The sequence below is a fragment of the Belonocnema kinseyi genome, chromosome 7, assembly GCF_010883055.1.
Source record: "Belonocnema kinseyi isolate 2016_QV_RU_SX_M_011 chromosome 7, B_treatae_v1, whole genome shotgun sequence".
NCBI lineage: Eukaryota > Metazoa > Arthropoda > Insecta > Hymenoptera > Cynipidae > Belonocnema > Belonocnema kinseyi.
The window spans coordinates 42,516,509-42,538,869 of NC_046663.1; the positions used below are offsets into that span (position 1 = coordinate 42,516,509).

The 22,361-nt window shown below is 27.1% G+C and overlaps 1 protein-coding gene across 3 annotated transcripts in view; it reads left to right on the forward strand.

The window, feature by feature from the left end:
* LOC117175800 (probable serine/threonine-protein kinase kinX) overlaps window positions 1-22,361 on the forward strand; it is a 52,737-nt gene that overhangs the window by 13,176 nt on the left and 17,200 nt on the right. For all 3 annotated transcript variants that reach the window (XM_033365548.1, XM_033365547.1, XM_033365549.1), the window contains 3 exons: window positions 260-703; window positions 4,093-5,780; window positions 12,757-13,671. In XM_033365548.1, coding sequence (XP_033221439.1) covers window positions 260-703; window positions 4,093-5,780; window positions 12,757-13,671 — 3,047 coding nt within the window. The remainder of the gene's footprint in view (window positions 1-259; window positions 704-4,092; window positions 5,781-12,756; window positions 13,672-22,361) is intronic.

Below are 22,361 nucleotides of genomic sequence, written 5' to 3' on the forward strand. Positions count from 1 at the left end.
TGATTGAAAAATTATTTTCATGTTTCAAGAAATGGGTTTTTTTTTATGAGATAAAAATTATTCTTGTTATAAGAAAAATTTCGTTCGATTAGAAAACTATTTTATTGGGCGTATTCTAGTATTTAAAAAAAATTCTTTGAAACTACAATCAATTCTTTTTTGTTTCACAGATGTTTTCTAAAACAGAATTTGATCAATTCGATTTTAATTTGCACTAAAGAATTATTTTTGACAGCATAACCAAACCAATAATTTACAGACATGATTGACGAAGAGGATGATGATGAAGACGAGGACGATTATGATGCTCGAGATGATTACGATGGAGATCGTTATGAGCGAGAATCGGATGAATTTGAAGCGGACCGTTATGAAAGAGCCTCCGATGATTTTGTGCTTCGCCACACCAATAGCATTAAAAAAATTCACAAGGAGCGAAGTCAGTCTCTGCAAGATTTGTCGGTCGTTGAAGCTCGTAATAATAAAAGACGAAATTCGGGCTTTGCTTGGGAGAGATCTGGGATTAAGAAAAATCCCTACAGTTATCAGTCTCCGCAATCGAGACCCTATCAAGGATCAGGAAGATATGAACATGTTGAGAGCAAGGTTAAACGTTACATCCAGGATATTAAAGAACAAACGAAGTTGTCGACCTATGAGCAATATATGGGCGGTAAAAGTTCCGGATATGGAAAATCTAAAGGTAAAGAAATTTCTTTTATATATATATATATATATAATTTATTTATTTTATTTATTTTTTTTTTTGACCCGGAATTGCACAACATTTTTAGAATAAAAATTTGATCCAACTTTGATTTCAGCCGTTTTTTAAATAATTTGTTAAATTGTGATTTTGATCAATTATTAGATCATTTAGTTTAGAATGCTTAATTCGAAAAATTTTTGCATTTTAGATTTTTAAGCATATATTTTAATTTAATAAATTTTAAAATACAGTTTTAAAGGTTAACAAAAATTAAAAAATTAGAAGATTTTTTTTATAAAAAAGAGGGTGACCGCCGGACAGGGAAGCCGGGAATTTTACGAATTTTCAGAAGAAAAATCTGCCCAAGTTCGATTTTAGCAGTTTTTGAAATAATGAAAATGCGGTTTTAAAGATTTAAACAATAAAAAATTAAAAGCATTTGAATTTGAACATTTTTGATAGAAAGAGTTTAATTTTATCAACTGTAAATCTGAAATCTGAAACAGTAATGGAGATCCGTTTCAATCCGAATCCGATTTCTTTTCTTTAATTGAAAATTTAAGTATTTCGTTAAAAATTCACGTATTTTGTTGATAACTTTGTGTGTGTGTGTGTGTAAAATTGATTTTTTTGTTTAAAAATTCATTTTATTATTTTTAAAAATTTTCTTTTTGGTTTAAAATTCAACTATTTTAATTAAAGATTCATACTTTTATTTTTAAAATTAATTGATTTTGCAATGTTTGGGTCTCTTATGTTAAAGGATTCTCAGAATGAACCTCATGAGTTGAAATAAGAGTTCGAATTTTGCAGCAAATGTGAATGTTTTACTTTTAGTTTACCGCAAAATTTGAAGAATTTGACACTTTTTGTCACCTGTTTTAGGAATTTGTCACCTTTTTCTCCTATTTTGGGATTTCTCATCTTTTGTCACCTTTTTTCAGTTGAAAAAGTACAATTTTATTCAAAATTACAACATCAAATACAGTTTTTATTACACTTTCCTAATCGACGAATCTTGTACCAAATGATCGAATTTTCAAACAAAAAAGATTCAACTTCAGCCAGGAAGAGTTGCATTTTCAAAAATAATCTTAAATTTTCAATTTGAAAAGTTGAATATTTTACAAGCCAGTTTAATTTTGAAGCAAGGAAGACGAATTTTCAACTAAAAAATATGACTTATAACAAATGAGGATTTTTACACCAGAAGGATTGATTTTCTATCCAAAAATACAAGTGTTTAATAAATCAGTTGAAATTTTGATTTAAAAAAATTACTTTTTAAGAAAATAGTTGAATTTAGATTAATTAAAAATAAAAATATAAATTTTTTTCAAATAAAAATAATTAGATTTCAATCAAAAAGGATCAATTTTTAACCACAGAAGATTACTTTTAATCAAAACAGTTAAATTTTCAACCAAATAGTAGAATTTTTAACCAAGAGATAAATTTTTAGCCAAAAGATGATATTTTTTGTTAGCAAATAGTTGAATTTTCCACCCAAATAGACGATTTTTAAAGTAAAAGAGAATTTCCAATCCAAAAAGTATCAATATTCGACAAAAAATATGACTTTTTAACTAAATAGTTGAATTCATATTAATTCTGAAAAAGAAATATGATACCTTTTTTTATAAAAAGAACTAACTTTCAATCGAAATAATTTTTTTGAACCAAGAGGTTAATTTTAAAATAAAAAAGGTGACTTTTTAAGAACCTAGTTCAATTTTCAATAAAATAAATAAACTTCCAAACAATTTGTAGAATTTTGAACTAAACGCCAAAAATATAATAGTAGGCTTTTCAATAAAAATGATTAACTTTCAAATATAAAAGGTAAATTTGCAACAACTTAAAAAAGATTTGTCTACCAAAAGATAAATTTTCAACAAAAAAATATGAATTTTAAACAAAAGCATTAATTTTCGACTAAAAACGATTACTTTCAAAAAATCGTTTAATTTTCACAAAAAGTATGTTTTTTAAGTAAAAGAAATTATTTATTAAACAAAAATACAATAATAGACTTTTCGAATAAAAAGAATTAATTTTTAATCAAAAAGATGAATGTTCAACTAAAAAATATTAATTTTCAATTAAAAAAAAATGAATTGCCTGCTAAACAATATAATTTTTCGTCCAAAAACTATTACTTTGTAACAAAAGACTTTAATTTTCAATAAAATAGTTAAATCTTTAACTAAATAGTAGAATTTGTGAATAAAAATTAGAATTTTGAACCAAAAAAATTATTCATTAAAAATTCCATTAAATGGTTGAAAGTTGAACGAATTTTGTTACATTTCATTTTTTTCGTTTATGATTCATAATTTTAGTTGAAAGTTCTATTTTTTTGGTTAAAATATTAAATTAAAATTTCTTTTTGTTGTAAACAAGTTTTTTTAAACTACCAATTCAAATATTTTGTTAAAAAGTCAACGGATTAATTTCAAATTAACTTTTTGGTATTATTTCATGTTCTTGTTTTTAAAGTTAAATTGTTTGATAGAGAATTAGGCTTTTTGGCTTAATAATTCAACAAATTAGTATAAAATTAAACTGTTGTGTAGAAAATTCGTTTTTGTTTTTATTGAAAATTTATTCTCAATGAAAATTTATCTACTCCATTTTTGGTTAAAAATTCAACATTGTGGTTAAAACATTATGTTTTTTTTTTTGTGTTGAAAATTTGTCTTCTTTTTGGTAGAAAATAACTTTTTTTTGTCAAAATCTAGCCATGTTTAAAATATATACTGTTTGGTCAAATCTGTTTTTTATTTTTTATTAAAGTTTTTTTTGCAATTTAATAGTTGATGATTTATCTATTTAAGTTGAGGATTAAACTATTTTGTTGGAAATTAAAAAATTTGGTATAAAATTGAACTTTTTTGTAGAAAATTCGTTTTTATCGCCATTGTTTTCATTGAAAATTAATTTTTCGCAGTAGAAAATCATCTGCTTATTTTTTTGGTTAAAAATTGAACTTTTATGGTGTAAAAATGCAGACTATTCATCTTTTTTTGTTCGAAAAATCAACCATTTGGTAACGGATTTAACTATGTTGTAAACAATTAAATGATTTCGTAAAAAAATAGTTTTTATTAATTTTTATTAATTGAAAATTAGTTCTAAGTGGGGCCGTTTTAATAAAAAAAAAAAAAAACAAACAAAGAATTACAACTTTTTTGTCTTATTTAACATTTGTTTGTTACCTATTTTTCACCTATTAAAAAAAAATGTCACCTATTCACCTATTTTAACGACAATAGGTACTGTGTTGACTGATATTTTCCGTAAAATACTCTTCATGGTCACTGTGAAGCCTGAATTCTCATAATTAGTTTCATATGAAATAACGTGTGCAACCTTATTTTCAGATTCTAAAGAGAATAGACGAAAGTCGTCAACAGGTAGTAGGAACATAAAAGATTACGCAGAAAAGGTGATAAAAAAATTGGAACGCGAGGAAAGTCCCGATGATGAAAATCCAACATATGCGACGTTAGAGCCAATGGAAAATGGCGAGGAACCTCTGACCTTGCGCCTGTCCTCTGACAGAATCTCGACTGACTCAAATATGCCCATGGAGGTGGACAGTTCTTCACCCGATAAGCAAAATCGTGAAGATAAAGTCGGCAAAACGAATGGAATCATTGAATTTAGTGCAGAATCCTCAGTGACCTGCACGCCCATAATAAAGGGAGTTTCTCTGAGCCACGTGAATGGCACGGAATCATCGAACGACCTGGTCAATCTGCGAACACTCAGTTACGAGGAATATATGCGCGGACCCGTTCCCGAGGAAGTCGAGGTCGAATCCAACGACGTGTGTTTAATATCACCCGAGAAAACATCGCCCAATCTGAAGAGCAATGCCAATTCCATAAAAATCACGAATGTGCGAAGCAATCATGAGATTTCGGAAGACTATGAGGATGATGAGGTGTACGAGGAGAATCTTGAGAATTCTGTGAATGAGGTGCATCAAAGTCCGGAGAAAATTAAAGCCGAGAGTCGTGAAATCAGTATGTTGCGAGCCTCGCTCAATCAGAGAAATGCGCAATTCGACTGTTTGCAGGTGGCTTATCAGAAAACAGTCGAGGAGAATGTCGCGATGAAGCTGGAGCTCGAGAGTTTAAAAAAGGTGCTGAAAGAACACGAGAAGAGTAAGAGTCGTGAGAGAAAGTCGACGAGCGTGCAGACCGAGAATCAGCAGCCTGCTGCTGCTGCTGCTGCTGCTGCTGCTGCTGCTGTTGAAGAGGCTAAAATGGACACCTTGGCGGCGGGAAAACCCGATATTAAACTCTCAATTAGTAGTATTAATTCGGCGGTGAGTTCAATTCATCAGTGGTCAGAGAGCGCCCCCAGTCCGGCTATTTCCATCCAATCGCCGGACGTGAGAAAAGCTCTGAATTCGGATGACAGTAGTGTTTTTGAGAATACGCCGAAAAAATTGCCGCGTACATTCTCACGAGCTTTTATCACGTCCTCGCGAATTCTGCAAACTCTGTCGAATATCACTCAGGGTAAAACGAGTATTAGTAGTCCACTTGAAAAAAGTGGCGAGTCTCAGGCCCAGGAACAGGAGGCCTCGACTTCCGGACAGACGCCCCTTAATTCGAAGAAGCGAAAGGCCACGGAATTGGGAGCAACTGCCTTTGAGCAGCCCTTTAAAATACCGCATACTCTGGGCTCGGGATCGGCGCGAAAGAAGGTGGTGAGTCAGGATTCGGGCAATGAGACCACTTCGCAGATGAATGGATTGCCCTCGGAAAGTGATGAGTGTACGGAAAATGGGACCAAGGATAATGATGATGATGATGATGATGATGATGGTGAGCGCGATGAGGGAAATATGAAAAAATCGGATCTTGGGGATGGATTGAAGTACTTTATTTATAAGGACGATGAAAATAGCAAAGATCGGAGCTTTTTGATTCAGGCGGAAGATCCGGGAAAGGTGCCGAATAAAGGAATTGTACGTGAATGTGGGCCGTATCTTTTAGGCAATTTGGAGGTCAGGATGACTGAAGTGAACGGGACAATTAACATCTGGGGCAAAGAAGTAAGTTTTCAGCATTATTTTATATTACTTTTATTTTATTTTTCGAAATACTGTGTTATGATTGAGCAATTTTCGAAAAGATTTGCAATAGATGAACAATTTTTGCATAAAGATAGTTGAAGCAGGGTTGCTGCAGATCCGGGAATTATGGAAAATTGGGGAATTGAAAACTGGTCGGGGAATTTTTAATAAACTGAGATTGAAGTTCAAGGGTCATGCACATAATCTTGCAAAGATTTTGTAATATATACTTGAGTGAAGAATATAATATCAATTCTCTTGAATAAGAGTAGAACTTTACTGAAAATGGATTTAAAAAAAAGAAAGCATGTTAATAACAAGTCATTCTTACAAACTTATATTTTTTTATTTCGTATTTTTCTTTTAATTTATCTTCTAGTTCAAAAAATTACTATTTGGTTGAAAATTAAAGAACTTTTGTAAAAATTCTTTCTTTTTTGGCCTAAATTAAAAATTTTTTGGTGAAATTAAACTTTTTTGTTGAAAATTCTGTTGTTTTTTTATTTATTTATTATTTTTTATTTGAAAAAATCTCTTTGAAGAAAAATCTCTTTTTTTTGTTGCTGAAAATTCAAAGTTTGGTTAAAAATTTAAATACTGGTTTGAAATGTCTATTTTTTGTTGAAAATTAATTTTCTTAACTGAAAATGTATCTATTCCATCTTTTGTGGTATAATATATATATATATATTTTTTTTTTTTTTTTTTTTTTTATTTTTTCTTGAAAATTCTACTATTTTTGGTTTAAAAATTCAACTATTTGGTTGAAAATTAAGTTTTTTTTGTGAAAATTCATATTTTCGTTTTAAAAATGCGTAGGTTTTTTGGTTGAGATATTAAATATTACGTTTTTCGTGAAGAGTTCATCTTTTCACATTCTCATCAGAGAAGGTATTAGATTTGTGTAAAATTTGACCTCCCCCAATTTTTTATCAAATGTCGACGTTTTAAGACCCTCTGAATCTGAAAAACAGGTTTTTTGTTTTAAAATTCTAATATTTTGATTAAAAATTAAGTTTTTTTTATTAAAATTCATATTTTCGGTTAAAAAATTTATCTCTTTTTTGATTGAGATATCAAATATTACATTTTTCGTAAAGATTTCATCTTTTTTCGTTAAAAATTTAACTGTTTTATTGAAAATTTGTCTTTTTGATTGAAAATTTCACTATTTTTGGTATAAAAAATTCAACTAGTTTGTTAAAAATTACGTTTTTTGGTGAAAATTCATGTTTGGTTTAAAAATTCATCTATTTTTTTGGTTGAGATATCAAATATTACATTTTCCCTGAAGAGTTCATATTTTTTTGTTTAATTCCATAATTTTGGTTAAAAAAATTCAACTATTCAGTTAAAAATTACGTTTTTTGGTGAAAATTTATATTTTCGGTTTAAAACTGTATCTCTTTTTTGGTTGAGATAGCAAATATTACATTTTTCGTGAACATTTCATCTTTTTTCATTGAAAATTCAACTGTTTTCTTGAAAATTGGTCTTTTTGATTCAAAATTTCACTATTTTGATTTAAAAAATTCAACTATTTGGTTAAAAATTACGTTCTTTGGTAAAAATTCATACTTTCGGTTTAAAAATGTATCTCTTTTTTGGTTGAGATAGCAAATATTACATTTTTCGTGAAGATTTCATCTTTTTTCGTGGAAAATTCAACTATTTTGTTGAAATTGGTCTTTTTGATTCAAAATTTCACTATTTTGATTTAAAAAATTCAACTATATTGTTAAAAATTACGTTTTTCGGTTAAAATTCATATTTTCAGTTAAAAAATATAACTTTTTTGATTGGGATATCAAATGTTTCATTTTTCTTGAAGAATTTATCTATTTTTTTTAATTCAACAATTTTGATTTAAAAAATTCAACTATTTGGTTAAAAATTACGTTCTTTGGTGAAAATTCATATTTTCGGTTTAAAATTGTATCTCTTTTTTGGTTGTGATATCAAATATTACACTTTTCGTGAAGAGTTAATCTTTTTTGATTGAAAATTAAACTGTTTTGTGGAATTTTTTTGCATATAATTTTTTGTTGAAAATTTACATATTTTTTTGAAATGTGTATTTTTTGTTGAAAATTAATTTGTTTTTTTTTTTGAAAATTTACCTATCCCATATTTTGTGATATAATATTATTCTTCTTGGTAAAAAATGCATCTTTTTGTAGAAAAATAGTCTTTTTGGTTTAAACATTCATCACTTGTCGTAGAAATTAATTAATTATTTTTTTGTTTGTTTTGTTAAAAATGCAACTTTTTATTTTAAAATAATTCGGCTTTGGTCGGAAATTCGATTATTTTTGTTGAAAATTATTATTTTTTGGTTGAATTTAACGGTTTTTTGTTTAAATGTAACATATTTTTTAGTTCAAAATTGAATTATTTTATTGAAAATTGAGTTTTTTTTGGTAAAAATTAATATTATTAGTTTGAAAATGCAACTCGTTTGTAGAAAATTCTACTTCAATATAAAAATTCAACCTTTCGGATAAATTGTTTTTTTCTTTATAACTGAAAAACCATTCTTAGTTGAAAACTCATCTTTTTGGTTAAAAAAATAATCTTCTTTGTTTTATTTGAGATATCAAGTATTACATTTTCCGTCAGTTCTTATTTTTTGGTTGAATTAAACTGTTTTTTGTTTAAAAAATATAATCTTTTTTGGCCGTGAGATCAACTGTTGTATTAATTATTCAGAATGCATCTTTTTTGGTATAAAATTAAGTTTCTTGGTGAAAATTCATATTTTTAGTTTGAAAGTGCAACTGGTTTGTAGAAAATTAATCTTTGACAAAAAAGTTCAATCTATTGAATAATTTTATTTTTTATTGTCTGAAAAATAGGTCTTTGTTGAAAATTCAACACTTTTGTTGAAAATTTATCTTTTTGGTTAAAAAATTTGTCTTTTTTTAGATATAAAATAATACATTTTCGTTAGGAATTCACCGTTTTTGGTTGAAAGTTTAAATATTTTTTTGAAATATCTTCTTTTTTTTGTAGAGAATTAAGCGTTTTGGTTGAAAGTTCATTTCATTGGTTGAAACTTCGTCGTTTTGGTGTAAAAATTCAATTCTTATCGTAAATTTTTTTGTTTGTTAAAAATGCTACTTTTTATTTAAAAATAGTTCTGTTTTGATTGGGAATTCAACTATTTTTGTTGGAAATTCTTATTTTTTGGTCAAATTGAACTGTTTTTTGTTTAAACGTAAAATATTTTCTGATTGATATAGCAACTATTGTATTAGTCGCTGACAATTCATCTTTTTTGGTTGAGAAGTGAATCATTTTGGTGAAAATTAATACTTTCGGTTTATAAATGAAACAGGTTTGTAGAAAATTTGCCTTTGACATAAAAATTAACCCTCCTGGATAAATTTTTCCTTCATATTGACTGAAAAATATTTCTTGGTTGTAAATTAAACAACTTTTTTAAAAATTATTTTTTTCTGGTTTGGAAATTAATTGTTAAATTAATAATAATAATATATTATACATTTTCCGTGAAAATCATATTTTTTGTTTGAAAATGCAACTTGAGTGTATAGAAAATTCGTATTTTTGACTTGAGAATTCAACCTTTTGCATCTATATTTTTTTTTTATTGACTGAAAAATCTTTTTGGTTGAAAATTCCACATGTTTGTTGATAATTCATCTTTTTCGTTTAAAAAATCATCTTTTTTTTTGGTGGAGATATTAAATATTATATTTTTCGTTAAGAGCTCATATTGTTGTTTTAATTAAACTGTTTTGTTGATGAAATGTGTATTTTTTAGCTTAAAATTAATTTTTAATAACTGTTAATTTACCTATTCCATGTTTTGTAGTGGAATATTAATCTTTTCGGCCAAAAATTGATCTTTTGTGGTATAAATTAAATCTTTTTGGTTGAAAATTCATTTCATTAGTTTAATATTAACCTTTTTAATTTTTATTTTATTTATTTTTTTATTGAGAATTCAACTTTTTTTTGTTGAAAATTCCTATTTTTTTGGGTTGAATACAACTGCTTTTTGTTTAAGTTGCTTGGTGATAATTCTTATTTTTTTTTAAAGCAACTAATTTGTAGAAAATTCGTCTGTGACATAAAAATTCAACCTTTTTAAGATTTCTGTTCTGTATTGTCTGAAAAATCTTTCTTACTTTATTGTTGAAAAATTAACTGATTGGTTGAAAACTAACTTCTACTTCAAAAAATTCAGGTGATTCATATATTTGAGTTAAAACTTCGTTTTTTTTTCTTAAAAATTAATTTTTTTAGTTGAAAATTTAACTATTGTGCTGAAAATACAAAAATTCAATTCTTTTGGTCGAAAATTAATCTTCTCTGTTGGGAATTTATCTTTCTGGGTGAAAATTTAACTATTAGGTAGAAAATTAATCTGTTTTTGTTGAGGATTTAACCATTTTTTTAACAGTAGTTTTTGGTTTAATTCAACTGTTTTTGGTTTAAAATAAAAATATATTCTTGACTAAACTATCACCGACTAATTTTTTTATTCAAAACCCAATTTTTTAGGTTGAGATTTAAATTACTTTCTCAAATGTTCTCTTTTTTTATTTTTGTTGAAGATGTATCTTTTTTGGTTAAAAACTGTTTTTTTGTTTGTTATAAATTAATTTTTTAAATTAAAAATTGAAATATAACTTTTAGGTCAAAAATTCAATTCTTTGATTGAAAGTGGTACTAATTTAATAAAGGTTCATTTTTTTTGTTGAAGATTCATATATTCTATTTGAAAATTAGTTTTTGTTGTTTTATTAGAAATGTAATAATTTTGTTATGTAAATAAATATTTAAATTATTATTGTCAATTTATTTATATGTAAATAAATAAATATTAAATTAATTTTAGTTGCAGATAATTAATGTTTAAGTTGACAATTATACTTGTTGGTTGATAAAGCTGAACTAATTTCTTAAAAGTTTATTTTTTTTGGCTGAAGATTCATAATTTTATCTGATTAAAAAAAAACTTAAAAAAATTATTTCCTTAAACTCAAAATTTAACTATTTTGTCTTAACATTCAATTGAGTGGTTGTAAATTAACTGTTTTTTATTGAGAATTCATATTCTCGGGTGATAATTCCACTATTTGGTAAAAATTTAAACTGTTTTGTTGCAAATTTATTTTTTTATTGCGAATTAATTATCCTCAGTACCAATCTTACTACACAATTTTTGGTTAAAAATTGATCTTTTTTTTATTTTCAATAAGGTCAGAAAATGACATTATAATTTCATAAAAACTGCCAAAATATTTTTCAAAATCATGCAGTTTCTTTTTGAAATATGCATATTTAGTTGATTTTTATCTCATGCGATGAGAAATTCTTAACTCTATCGTTTGATCCGAAGAAAATATTAAAAATTTAAAAATTTTGAAAATGGATTTTATTGAAAAGGTCACCTTTAACATTTCTTGTTTTTCTTTGGTGGATTGTCAATAATATGGACTACATATTCTACAAGTTTGGTTTTTGGTAAACAATATCTTCCTATTGAGAAAACATTTTTCGAAAAAAGAAAATCAAAATCTCAATTTTTCTAAAAACTACAGAAGAAATGAGTAAATATCATGGAAAAAATTAATTTAGAAATGAATTTCCTGTAAAAAAAAGTCTATTAAACTTTTTTAATATATGGATATCAATGTATACACTTATTTACTCAATCATGATTATTTCGATTTGGATACATTAGTGCCTCTTGTATAATCAATTTTTAATATTTATTGGTGTTTTATTTTTTTTACTACCGAAGAAAGGAGTAAATAAATATCAAGGGGAAAAGTTTTTTGGAAATGAATTTACTTTAACAAAGCTTTTTTCACTTTTTTTAATTTATGGTACCAAATTAATTTATATGTAAAAAAAACAGCAAAAAAACGAAATACCAAAAAAAAAAGTTAATATTAATTGTACAAGAGGCGATAATATATCCGGATCGAGATAATCATGTTTGGCTAAATAATTACATTAATTGATGTGGTGCCATATATTTGAAAATTTCTTTCTTATAGGAAATTAGTTTCTAAACAAATTCTTTCCTTGATATTTACTCCTTTATTCGGTAGTTTTTGAAAAAAATAACATTCTTTTTTTCGAAAAATATATTTTTTTTCTATAGGAAGAAATTGTTTACCAAAAGCCAAACTTAGAGAATATGTAGTTTATATCATAGATAATCCACACAAAAAAAAATTAATGTGGGCTTTTCGAGAAACTCCATTTCGCAAATTTTCAGAAAAGCTGCCGTCATTTTCTCAATTTTGACATTTTTCTCGGATCATTTGATAGAGCTGATAATTCCTTATCACACGAAAGAAAAACAAACCTAATATGTATATTTGCTTTAAAAAAACTGCATCATATTAAAAATTATTTCGGCAGTTTTTATGAAATTGTAATGTTACACTGGTCAACAAAGTGTGACCTATGTGCTCATGGAATGAGATATGTCATTTTCAGAGTAGTTTTTTGTGCTGAATCCGAATCTGGCCTCCATTTCTCTGCAGCACGTCATGTTTTCGAGATTTTTTGGATGAAAATTTTGTTTGGAAAATTACAAATCAGGAGATAGAATGCTGTGAAAAAATGTTTCAATAAAAATAAATATATGATTTCGATGCATTTTTGAATGCTAAATCCAACGGCTGGCTTGTTTCTGTAATACATTACACGGTTGCCGAGATAATCTAGAAAAACTGATGAAAAACACGAAAAAAAGTGGTTTTATAAAAAACTGCATGTCTAGCTGAAACATTTTTTTGTTCCTACTGTTCCAGGTGTCATTCTCTTCGTTTTTCAATGCAGACTTCCTTGCATGATTTGACATGAAATCAGTTTATTTAATTAAAAATCTTTAGGAAAAAAAATCATATAAACAAAAATTAAACACTAGTCCGAGGCCTGTGTTGAAAAAATTGTGTCTTATTTTCAGATTAATCTGGAATCGACGACTGAGGAATTCGAAATATCTGCCAAGTCAGCTGATTTGAAATCGGGTCTTTGCTGGCAAAAGACACCGCACACAAACTTGTTGAATAACAGCAGCAGCCCTCTGCTCTATTCAAGCACCAGAAGGCCAAAATCCCAGTCTCGCTTCTTCAGCGACTCCATAATTTCTAAATTCTCGAATTCCCCCGGAAGTAGCAGCATTCCAAAGTATTCTTCGCCCAAGGTGAACGAGCGACCCTCTCGCAGACGAAGTTCCCTCACAGCTGACGACAGCTACAATTGCAATTCGCGATCCCATCGGCTTTCCTGGTCGGGCTGCAAACACCTGATGGAGGAGCAGAAACACGCCTGCTGTTCTCACAGTCCCGAAATGAATAATTACGAGAGATGTGGTGGCTGCAATCACCACAATTTGACGAGACGCGCCGACTGTCATCCCTGCAATCGTGTCCAGAGCTGTGCAGCAGCAGCGCCAGCAGTTGGGGACTTTCGAAGACATTCCTTTTCAGCTGGATTCGATGATCACTCCTCGACAAGGAGAGAGTGTTCAGCTTATGGCTTGTCAAAAGTTGCGCAAAAGCACGAAAGTACCTTGAGACAGCAGCAGCATCATCATCATCATCAGACAGCTGCTCATCACTGCCGTCGATCCTTTCACGATAATGATGATGATGATGAGGAGGAGGAGGAGGATGGTTGCCAGCAGCAGCATTTTGCAAAGCAGTGCAACTTGTCGAGAGAATTTGCACATTCCTGTAATTCTAAGCCCGTGACAATGCAAAATAATGAGTACAGCAGGGAAAGCTGTTCTAATAGATGCTGCCAGAATCGAAGCGCCTCGACTCAGGATGAAGATGATCCGTTGATTTCGTCACAGAAGTCGAATGAACCGCCAGAGGTATGTAATTATTGTGTTTTTCTTTTATTTCTTTTCATTATTTTTGCAATTAGGGGGATAATCTGAGGGTTACTGATCTATCTGAAGGATGTCTAGTGACCTTGAAAACCTGGAACTCTACTTGAATTTTAATTATTCTTTTAATTTTGAACATTTTTTTTATTGGTGAAGATATAATTTATCTTTTGCTTATTACGGAATAAATAAAGATATTTCAGGGCACTTTTTGTTGAGGTGTTCAACTTGGAAATTATAAAAATTATTAGTTTGAAATTTCGATGTTAATTCAGAATTAGAATAAGCCATGGTCATACAACGGATTTTTCGAGGGGTTGACCACTCGGTTTTTGAGTGTACAACAGATTTCAAAAGGTTACAAAATATTTCTAAAGATTTCCAAATATTTTCAACATTTTAAGGATGTGAACGATTTAAAAAAGGCGCGCGCGCGCGCCAGATTTTAATTAAGATTTTACAGCAATTTCACAAACAAAAATTTAAGAAAGATTTTATAAACATTTCAAAATATTTCACCAAGATTTCAAGGATATCAAACATTCAAAAAAGGGGAATACACTAGATTAAAAAGACTTCACAAAAATTCCCCAAATATTTCGAACATTTTATAAAGATTTAGAATTTCTCACAAAGATTTCGGACATTTGACAAAAATTTTAAAACTTACAAAAGAATTTAAAGATTTTAAAAATGGTATATTAAACCACATTTCTAAGATTTCAAAACATTTCCCATATTTTAAACAATTTCAACATTTTTTAGGACATATCAAAAGGTTTAATTAGGATTTGTAATAATTTAAATAATTCCAACGAATTTACAAAGATTTCGAACGTTACATCAAGATTTTAAAACTTTCAAAAGATTTTAAATGACTTTAACATTTTTTAGGACATGTCAAAAGATTTCAAAGATTTGACAAGTTTTCAAACGATTACAAAAGATTTCTCAAATATTTTAAAGAATGCTCAAGGATTTCAAAACATTTCAAGAATTTCAAATATTCCAACAAGAGAATCTGGTACACCAGATTTCAAAGATTTCAAAACATTTAAAAGATTTTTTTAATGATTTCATGAGGTTTCAAAAAATTTGAGAAGATTTGAAAAGATTGTAATAATTTCGAACCAACAGAAAAGATTTCACGAACAAACATTAAAGAAACATTTCAAAGATTTTATAAAGATTAAATAAAATTTCACAAAGTTTTCGTAGATTTTAAAGGTTTCAAGGGCTCAATATATTTCAACAAGGGTACAGTACAATAAATTTCATAATGATTTCACAAATATTTCTAATATTCCATTGATTTCTAACGAATACAAAAGACTTAGAGAAGAATTCACAATTTCTTTAAAGAATTCATAAGGATTTCAAAAGATTTTAAGAATTTCAAAGCATTTCAAAGATTTGAAGCGATTTCAAAAGGTTTTAACACATTTGAGAAGATTTCAAAATACTTCAATGATTTTAAACAAACACAAAAGATTTCGCAAGCAAAGATTAATGAAAGAGTTCACAAAGGTTTCAAGAATTTTAAAGATTTTACAAAAGCTTTGATAAATGCCAAAAGATTTGTCAAAGATTTCACCAAAATTTCAAGCTTTCACTAAGGTTTGTAATTTGTTTATTTACGATTCGGCTTTCTTTAGAAATTGTTGGCTAATAAAAAATGAAATGGCTCATTTTTTACATGTATGACGAACGTTTATTTCATTATTTGATGTAAAAAAAGGAGACCTGGAAAATTTTGATTTCTTAACCTGGAAAACCTGGAAAAGATCTTGAATTTTGTTCCTAAGAATCGCTAGACATCCTGATATGAAAAATTTGAAAAACCTGGAATTGTTAGGGTTATTTTTTAGAGCGTGCTTTATTCTTGTTGTTTTGATTGTAATATAAAATTCAAACCGGAAATTTTATTGAACTAGAAGAAGCCGACAAATCGTTTTGCCGGGAGATTCAAAACTTTGGGTTGAATGAATTTTAAATCATAGATTTTTCTTCATCTCTTGCGGTCCAGAATCTTTTTTTTTATATGTAGTCCTTAATTCAGGGTGGCTGCTGGACCGGGACACCGGGAATTTTTTGAGACCGGAAAAGCCGTGAATTTATTTTTTGACCGGTAATTTTACAAATAAAAAAAAAGTGCTTTCAACTTTGATTTTAACTGTTTTTTTTTTTTTTTAATTAGTTTGATTTTGATCTTTTTCAATTTTGATACCATTCAGTTTAGAATGCGTGATTCGAAAATTTTCCATTTAAAAATTTTAAACCTATATTTCAATATAAGAATTTCATATTGCCATTTTATAGATTCGAAATATTAAAGATTTTTATTGGATCAACTGTGAATATAAATTAATCATTGATTTTTTTAAATTGAATCTCTGATTGAAAAATGAACTCTTTTGTTGAAAATTTTGTAGTTTGTTTGGTTTAAAATTATTATTTTTAACTGAAAATTTAACTATTCTATTTTTTGATCAAAATTCATTTCTTTTAGTTGGAAGTTTACGTATTTTGTTTAAGATCCGTCCTTTTTGTTAGAAAATTATTCATCTTGGTTGAAAATTAATAATTTTGTTTTAAAATTCAACTCTACTTGGTTGAAAGTTAAACTGATTTGTTTAAAAAAAAATGTTTTTTTGTTTTTGAAGATTTATCGTTTAAATTGAAAATTCATTTCTTTTGTTTGAACATTAATTATTGTGTTAAAAATTCGTTTTATATTAAGTTCAATATGATAATTTGAATATTTTTGTTGCCCGGGAAATGACTGGGAATTAAATTAAAACCCGGGAATTGTCTCCTGCTTGTAGCAAAATTCATGTTTTCATTATTTATGTAATTTTGGATTTAGATAAGTGATTTTTACTTTATCAATAGTTGTAGAGCGTATGAGTGAAAATAATTATCGTTTTTATTGTAGGGCAGGGATTTTCGGTTAATAAATATCATTTCCCTTGAGACAGGAATTTTTGGACATGGACCGAAATTTTTTGAAAGAATTAAAACTGGGATTTAGATTTTAGAATAGAGGAGTGTAAAAATCCCTGTTCCAAGTCAAAATTCGTTAGAATTTAAAAATTCCTTCTTCCGAAGCTTAAAAAAAAAGTACTTTAAGTATTTTTTAGATGAAACGCATTATTTCGAAGAGGAAATATTTCTAAATTATAATTTTTTCCCCCCGTTTTCGTTAGGAATTTACATTTATTTCTTTAAAATACAACTATTTACTGTTGAAAACTAAACTCTTTTGTTAAAAATTAATTTTGTTGAAAAATTCATAATTTTATTTGAAAGTTCACCTCTTTTAAAAAATTTAACTAGTTTGTTGAAAATCAATTTTTTAATTAAAAATTTAACAATTTCAGTAGAAAATTGATATCTTTCAAGTGGATAATTGACGTTTTCTATTTCAAAATTCAATAATTTGGATGTAAATTTGGCTTTTTAAATTGAAAATTCATTTATTTCGCTAAAAACTCACGTATTGTGTTCTAAAAAACTACTTTTTTGGTAGAAAATCGTATTTTTTTGTTTTAAAAAACAATGTTTTTGTTTAAAAATTAATCTTGTTTCCGAATTCTTCTTTTTGGTTGAAAAGTCGAGTATTTCAGTTAAATATTTTTAATTTTAGTTGAAAATTTATCTTTTACGTTAGAAATAAATTGAGTTGGTTGAGCAATAAACTCCTTTGTTGAATATTAATTTTTTATTGAATATTCATCATTTTGATTAAAAAATCATCTCTGGTTGAAAATGTAACTACTTTGTTGAAAATCAATTTTTGTAACTAAAAACTTAGCTATTCCAGTGGAAAAATAAACTATTTTGCTCAAAATCCGTTTTTTTTATGTTAAAAATTATATTTTTAACAAAAAAGCTATCCATTCTATTTTTGGTTAAAAATTAATCTTTCTTTTTTTATTAAAATTCAACTACGTATAAACTTTGAGAAAAGTTTGCCTTTTTCTTTGGAGAAAATGAATCCTTATGTTTTGAATGTCCATTTTTGGTTAAGAATTGATCTTTTTATGATCAAAATTCAACTATTTCGTTACAAATTCACGTACTCGTATTTTGTTAAAAATCCATATTTTTTAAATGAAAATTATCTTTTTCTTTGCTAGTTTAATCTTCTTGGTTGAAAATTCATCTTTTCGGTTAAAAATGCGAATATATCAGTTAAATTTTTATCATCGTAGTTGAAAATTCATCTTTTAGGTATGAAATAAAATTACTTCATTGACAATTAAAATCTTTTGTTAAAAATTAATTTTTTTGGTTTAAAAATCATTATTTGAATTAAAAATTCATTTCTATGATTGAAATAGGAGCTCTATTTGATTGAAAAATTCTTATGGGGGGGGGGGTAAAAGGAATTTTTTGCCGAATCATCCCTTTGGTTGAAAAATTATATTTTATAGTTGAAAATTCATCTTTTTTCTTAGAAATTAGTCTTCTTGATTAAAAATTCATCTTTTTGGTCAATAATTTAATTATTCTAGTAAAAGATTCGCCATTTTATTTGAAAATTTATCTTTCTCGTTTAAAGTTCAACTTTCCAGTTAAAGGCTTACAATTTTAGTTGAAAACTCATCACTTTGTTTGAAAATGCAATTATTTTTTTCAAAGTTTGTTTTTTTCGGAACGTATTTTTTTTAATTAAAAATTTTACTTATTCCCATTTAAGTTTTGTTTGACAATTTTTTTTGTTGAAAAATAAATTTGTTGTTTAAGTTCAGCTATTTCAGATGAAGATTCATCAGTTTAGTTAAAAATGTATCTGTTTGGTTTAAAATTCCACTATTGGGAATGGTGGTCTACCATTTCGCCACCTGGTGCCGAAAACTGGAACTAGAAAGAGTAGATACGATTTTAAAGTTGTACATTAATTTTTGCATAAAAGTGTTTTTACGATTGTTTTGTGAAGTTTAAAACAATGATTGAATACTAGAAAAAATCTTAATAAAAAAACAAATAGTTTTAGATAAAATTTCCATCTTATACAGTGAAAAAAAAACATTTTTGTCAAATAAAACCAAACAAAAAACATTTTTGCCAAAAAAAAAAACAAGTATTTCACTATTTGAATTAAATATAATTAATGAAATAATTAATAAAAACTGAGCTGCAAATAAAAGCACCCAATGAATTAAAAAATTTCAAAATTATATAATTTAAATCATTTTTAAGCCAGAAAAAATAAAAATTGAACGATTGCGTTTTTTTATAAACTTAAAACTTCTTGAATTAAAAGTTAAATTATTTATATTTTAAATGGTTAAAAAAATCCTTAAAATGCTTCTAAATTTGATTTGAAAATCTTGAAACATCTGCATGTTGTTTACATTTTTTTTCAAATTTCTTATTATTTTCGAAATTAGTACAGAAATACTAAACATACTTTAAAATTAATCCTGTTTTTTCTATTTTTTTTTTAAATTTTGCCAAATTAAACAAATTTCCTTAAAATATTCCACATTGATTTTTGATAATTTTGTAAATCTTTCTAAATCTTTTTGAATAATCACTCAAAATTATCTTTTCAAAATAAAAATCATTATTTATTATCATATGTAAGGTTTTTAATTTTCTGAAGATATTCCAAATTTTTCAAAATCTTTTAATTTTTTAATACGAAATCTGCCAAAATCTATATTTTGTTTTAAATTAGGCCGTGGGCTATTTACATCGAAATTTTGTTACTAATAGCCGGATTTTGTCGGCACATGTAGACACTTTGTTGAAATTATCTCAAATCATTTAAAATTTAAAATGGAATTTTTTTCAAAACTTCTAAATATTTCTTCAACTTCCTTGAATTTTTTTATAGAATAATGTGTGTTCAATTGTATATTATACATCGCAGTTCAATAATTTGACTTACAAATGAAGTTTTTTTTTAATAGAACAATTAAAATCTGACGTTCAAAATCTAGTTTTTAATATTTCACTATAATTACTGTTTTTAAATAAACAGTCAGATATTTCTAAAAATTAAGTAATTCTTATTTTTCTTAATTAAAAAATTTCAAATTTAAAAAATGAAAACAGTTTATAAAGTTTCAATCCGGCGTTTACATTTGTTTAACTAATAGAACTTTCCAGTTGAAATAGTTTACATAATTTTTAACGTTAGAACCTGGAAATTATAAAATTGCGAACTGATTTCGAATCGTCTTGTAAAATTAATTATTATTCTCTTTTCAAATCTTGAAGAACAATCCACTTTTAAAAATAAGTATTATTTTATATTTACAGTTGATCAGCTAAAAATATTTTTTATCTTAAATCTTCTATTTCAAACGCTTCTAATTTTTAATGGCATAAATCTGCATTTTTAAATTAATTAAAAGAAAATGTATACTAAACAATTAAAATATAAAATTTGTTAAAGTGGATGATTTTGGAAGTGTGCATTCTAAACTGAATGATATAATAAACATTTTTATGCGCAAATTAAAATGCATCTTTAGAATCGTACCTATTCTCTTTAGTTCGGATTTTTTGTCACCAGGTACCGCATCGCAGTTTAACTATTCCCAATTCCAGTTAATTTACTTAACAGTGTTTTTTCTCCATTTATTAGGGGAAGTTTAGAATGAACATCGTGATTTAAAATAAATGTTTTCGTTTTGCGACAAATATGAATATGTTGCTTTTAGTTGACTGTAAAAATTGGAAAACTCTACCGGGAATTTGAAATCGTCCGCCGAATCGCCACACCATGTCTATCTTCAATTTCTGTGATGAGAGTTAAATCTTTTTCTAATAAATAGGTTGAGGCAAAGATATTATAAACGTAGATGCGGTACGGGGCGTCGGAGTGGGGAATTATATATATAGGACATCACATTTTCTGCCCTATCGAGGTGCTGCCCTCATCGTACTACGAAGTCGAATTCTTGTTTTCTCATTCTTCGTAAAATATGGCGGTAAAGCAGTAGAAAATTTTTTTGAGGTTAGAAAAGTTTGACATGTATGTATCGCTGAATTTTTTCAGATCTGAAGTTTGATCCAGGTTTTCGGTAGTCTTTTTTTAATTATAAAAAAAATGTTGTCGAAAAATCATATTTTTAATTAAAAAAAAAGTATTATAGAAAGACATTTCAAAATAAACAAGTGCTGAAAGAATTTTTCTTTGACACATTTTTTTTTTAAGGGCATGTGACACAGCTAAATACCTATATTACCAACCTCACTTTTTCAGTTCACTGAATGTTTTTTTGAACCTAAGAACTTTTTTTGTAAATAAAATATCGAGCTGAAACTTTGGAAAATGTATTAGAGTACAATAAAGTACGTTTAGGTACTGCATTTTGGTAGGAACTTCCCTGAAAGTTATTTTATCTTTTTTCTGAACCTCGACATTTTTTGAATGTTCGAACTTTTTTCATACATAAAATATCAGTCTCAAACTTTGAGAAATGCAAGAGCCGAAAGAAAACTACGTTTAAGTACAAATCTTAATAATAAAAGAAATAAAAAAAATATATTTCAACTGTCAATTCCACCTGCATCAGCCGGTAACGTTGTACATGAAAATACGAACCCTGGCGGCCACTAGACGAGGTTCTAGAGGGTTCGTATTTTCGTGTACAACGTTACCGGCTGATGCCGATGGAATTGATAGTTCAAATTTTTGTTACATCTATTATCATTAAGCTTTGTACTTAAACGTAGTTTTCTTTCAGCTCTTGCAATTTTCAAAGTTTGAGACTGATATTTTATGTATAAAAAAAGTTCGAACGTTCAAAAAATGTCGAGGTTCAGAAAAAAGATGAAATAATTTTCAGTGAAGTTCCTACCAAAATGCAGTACCTAAACGTACTTTATTGTACTCTAATACAGTTTCAAAGTTTCAGCTCGATATTTTATTTACAAAAAATTTCTTAGGTTCAAAAAAACATTCATTGAACAAAAAAAGTGAGGTCGGTAATATAGGTATTTAGCTGTGTCACATGCCCTTAATTGAAATAATCAAATATTTATACCAAAGAAACAACTTTTTCAATGTTTGAAGTATTTAAACATTATTGTTTAAATTAAAAATAATAATTAAAACAAAATATATTTCTGGATAAGATATTTTGGTTGAAAATGTATATAGTATTTTTTAAATCACAAAAATTCTTTTGAAAAATCGAAAGATTAATTAAAAAACACGTGTTTTTATATATTAATTTGTCGGTAAAATTTTTTGTATAATTTTAATTTTAAATTCAAACAATAATTTTTAACACTTTAAATATTAAACAAAAATTTATTTGATAACAATATTTTATCATCGTAGTTTTAATAAATAATTAATATTGATTAACAAACAATTTTATTTGGGGAGTCTTATTATTTGGGAATTTTCAAATTCGATAATATTATAAACTGTTCAGGAATTTCATTAGTTTTGGAATTGTATTTTTTGGGACAGAGAGTTTTACCGAGTCGGGAATTTTATTTTTCGGGATATTTCAGCCGTCCCCATAGAATTACAGAAAATTTGCTCTAATTATAATTTCGGCGCTCGATCTTGTTAATTTTTTCCTACAGTATTTTTAAAAAGCAATGTGTATGGAAATTTTTGATATCACAAAGTTAAAGATAATCTCAATTAAAAATTTTAAAATTCGCTGTACATCCAATTTTTATTCTTGGGTCTTGGCAAT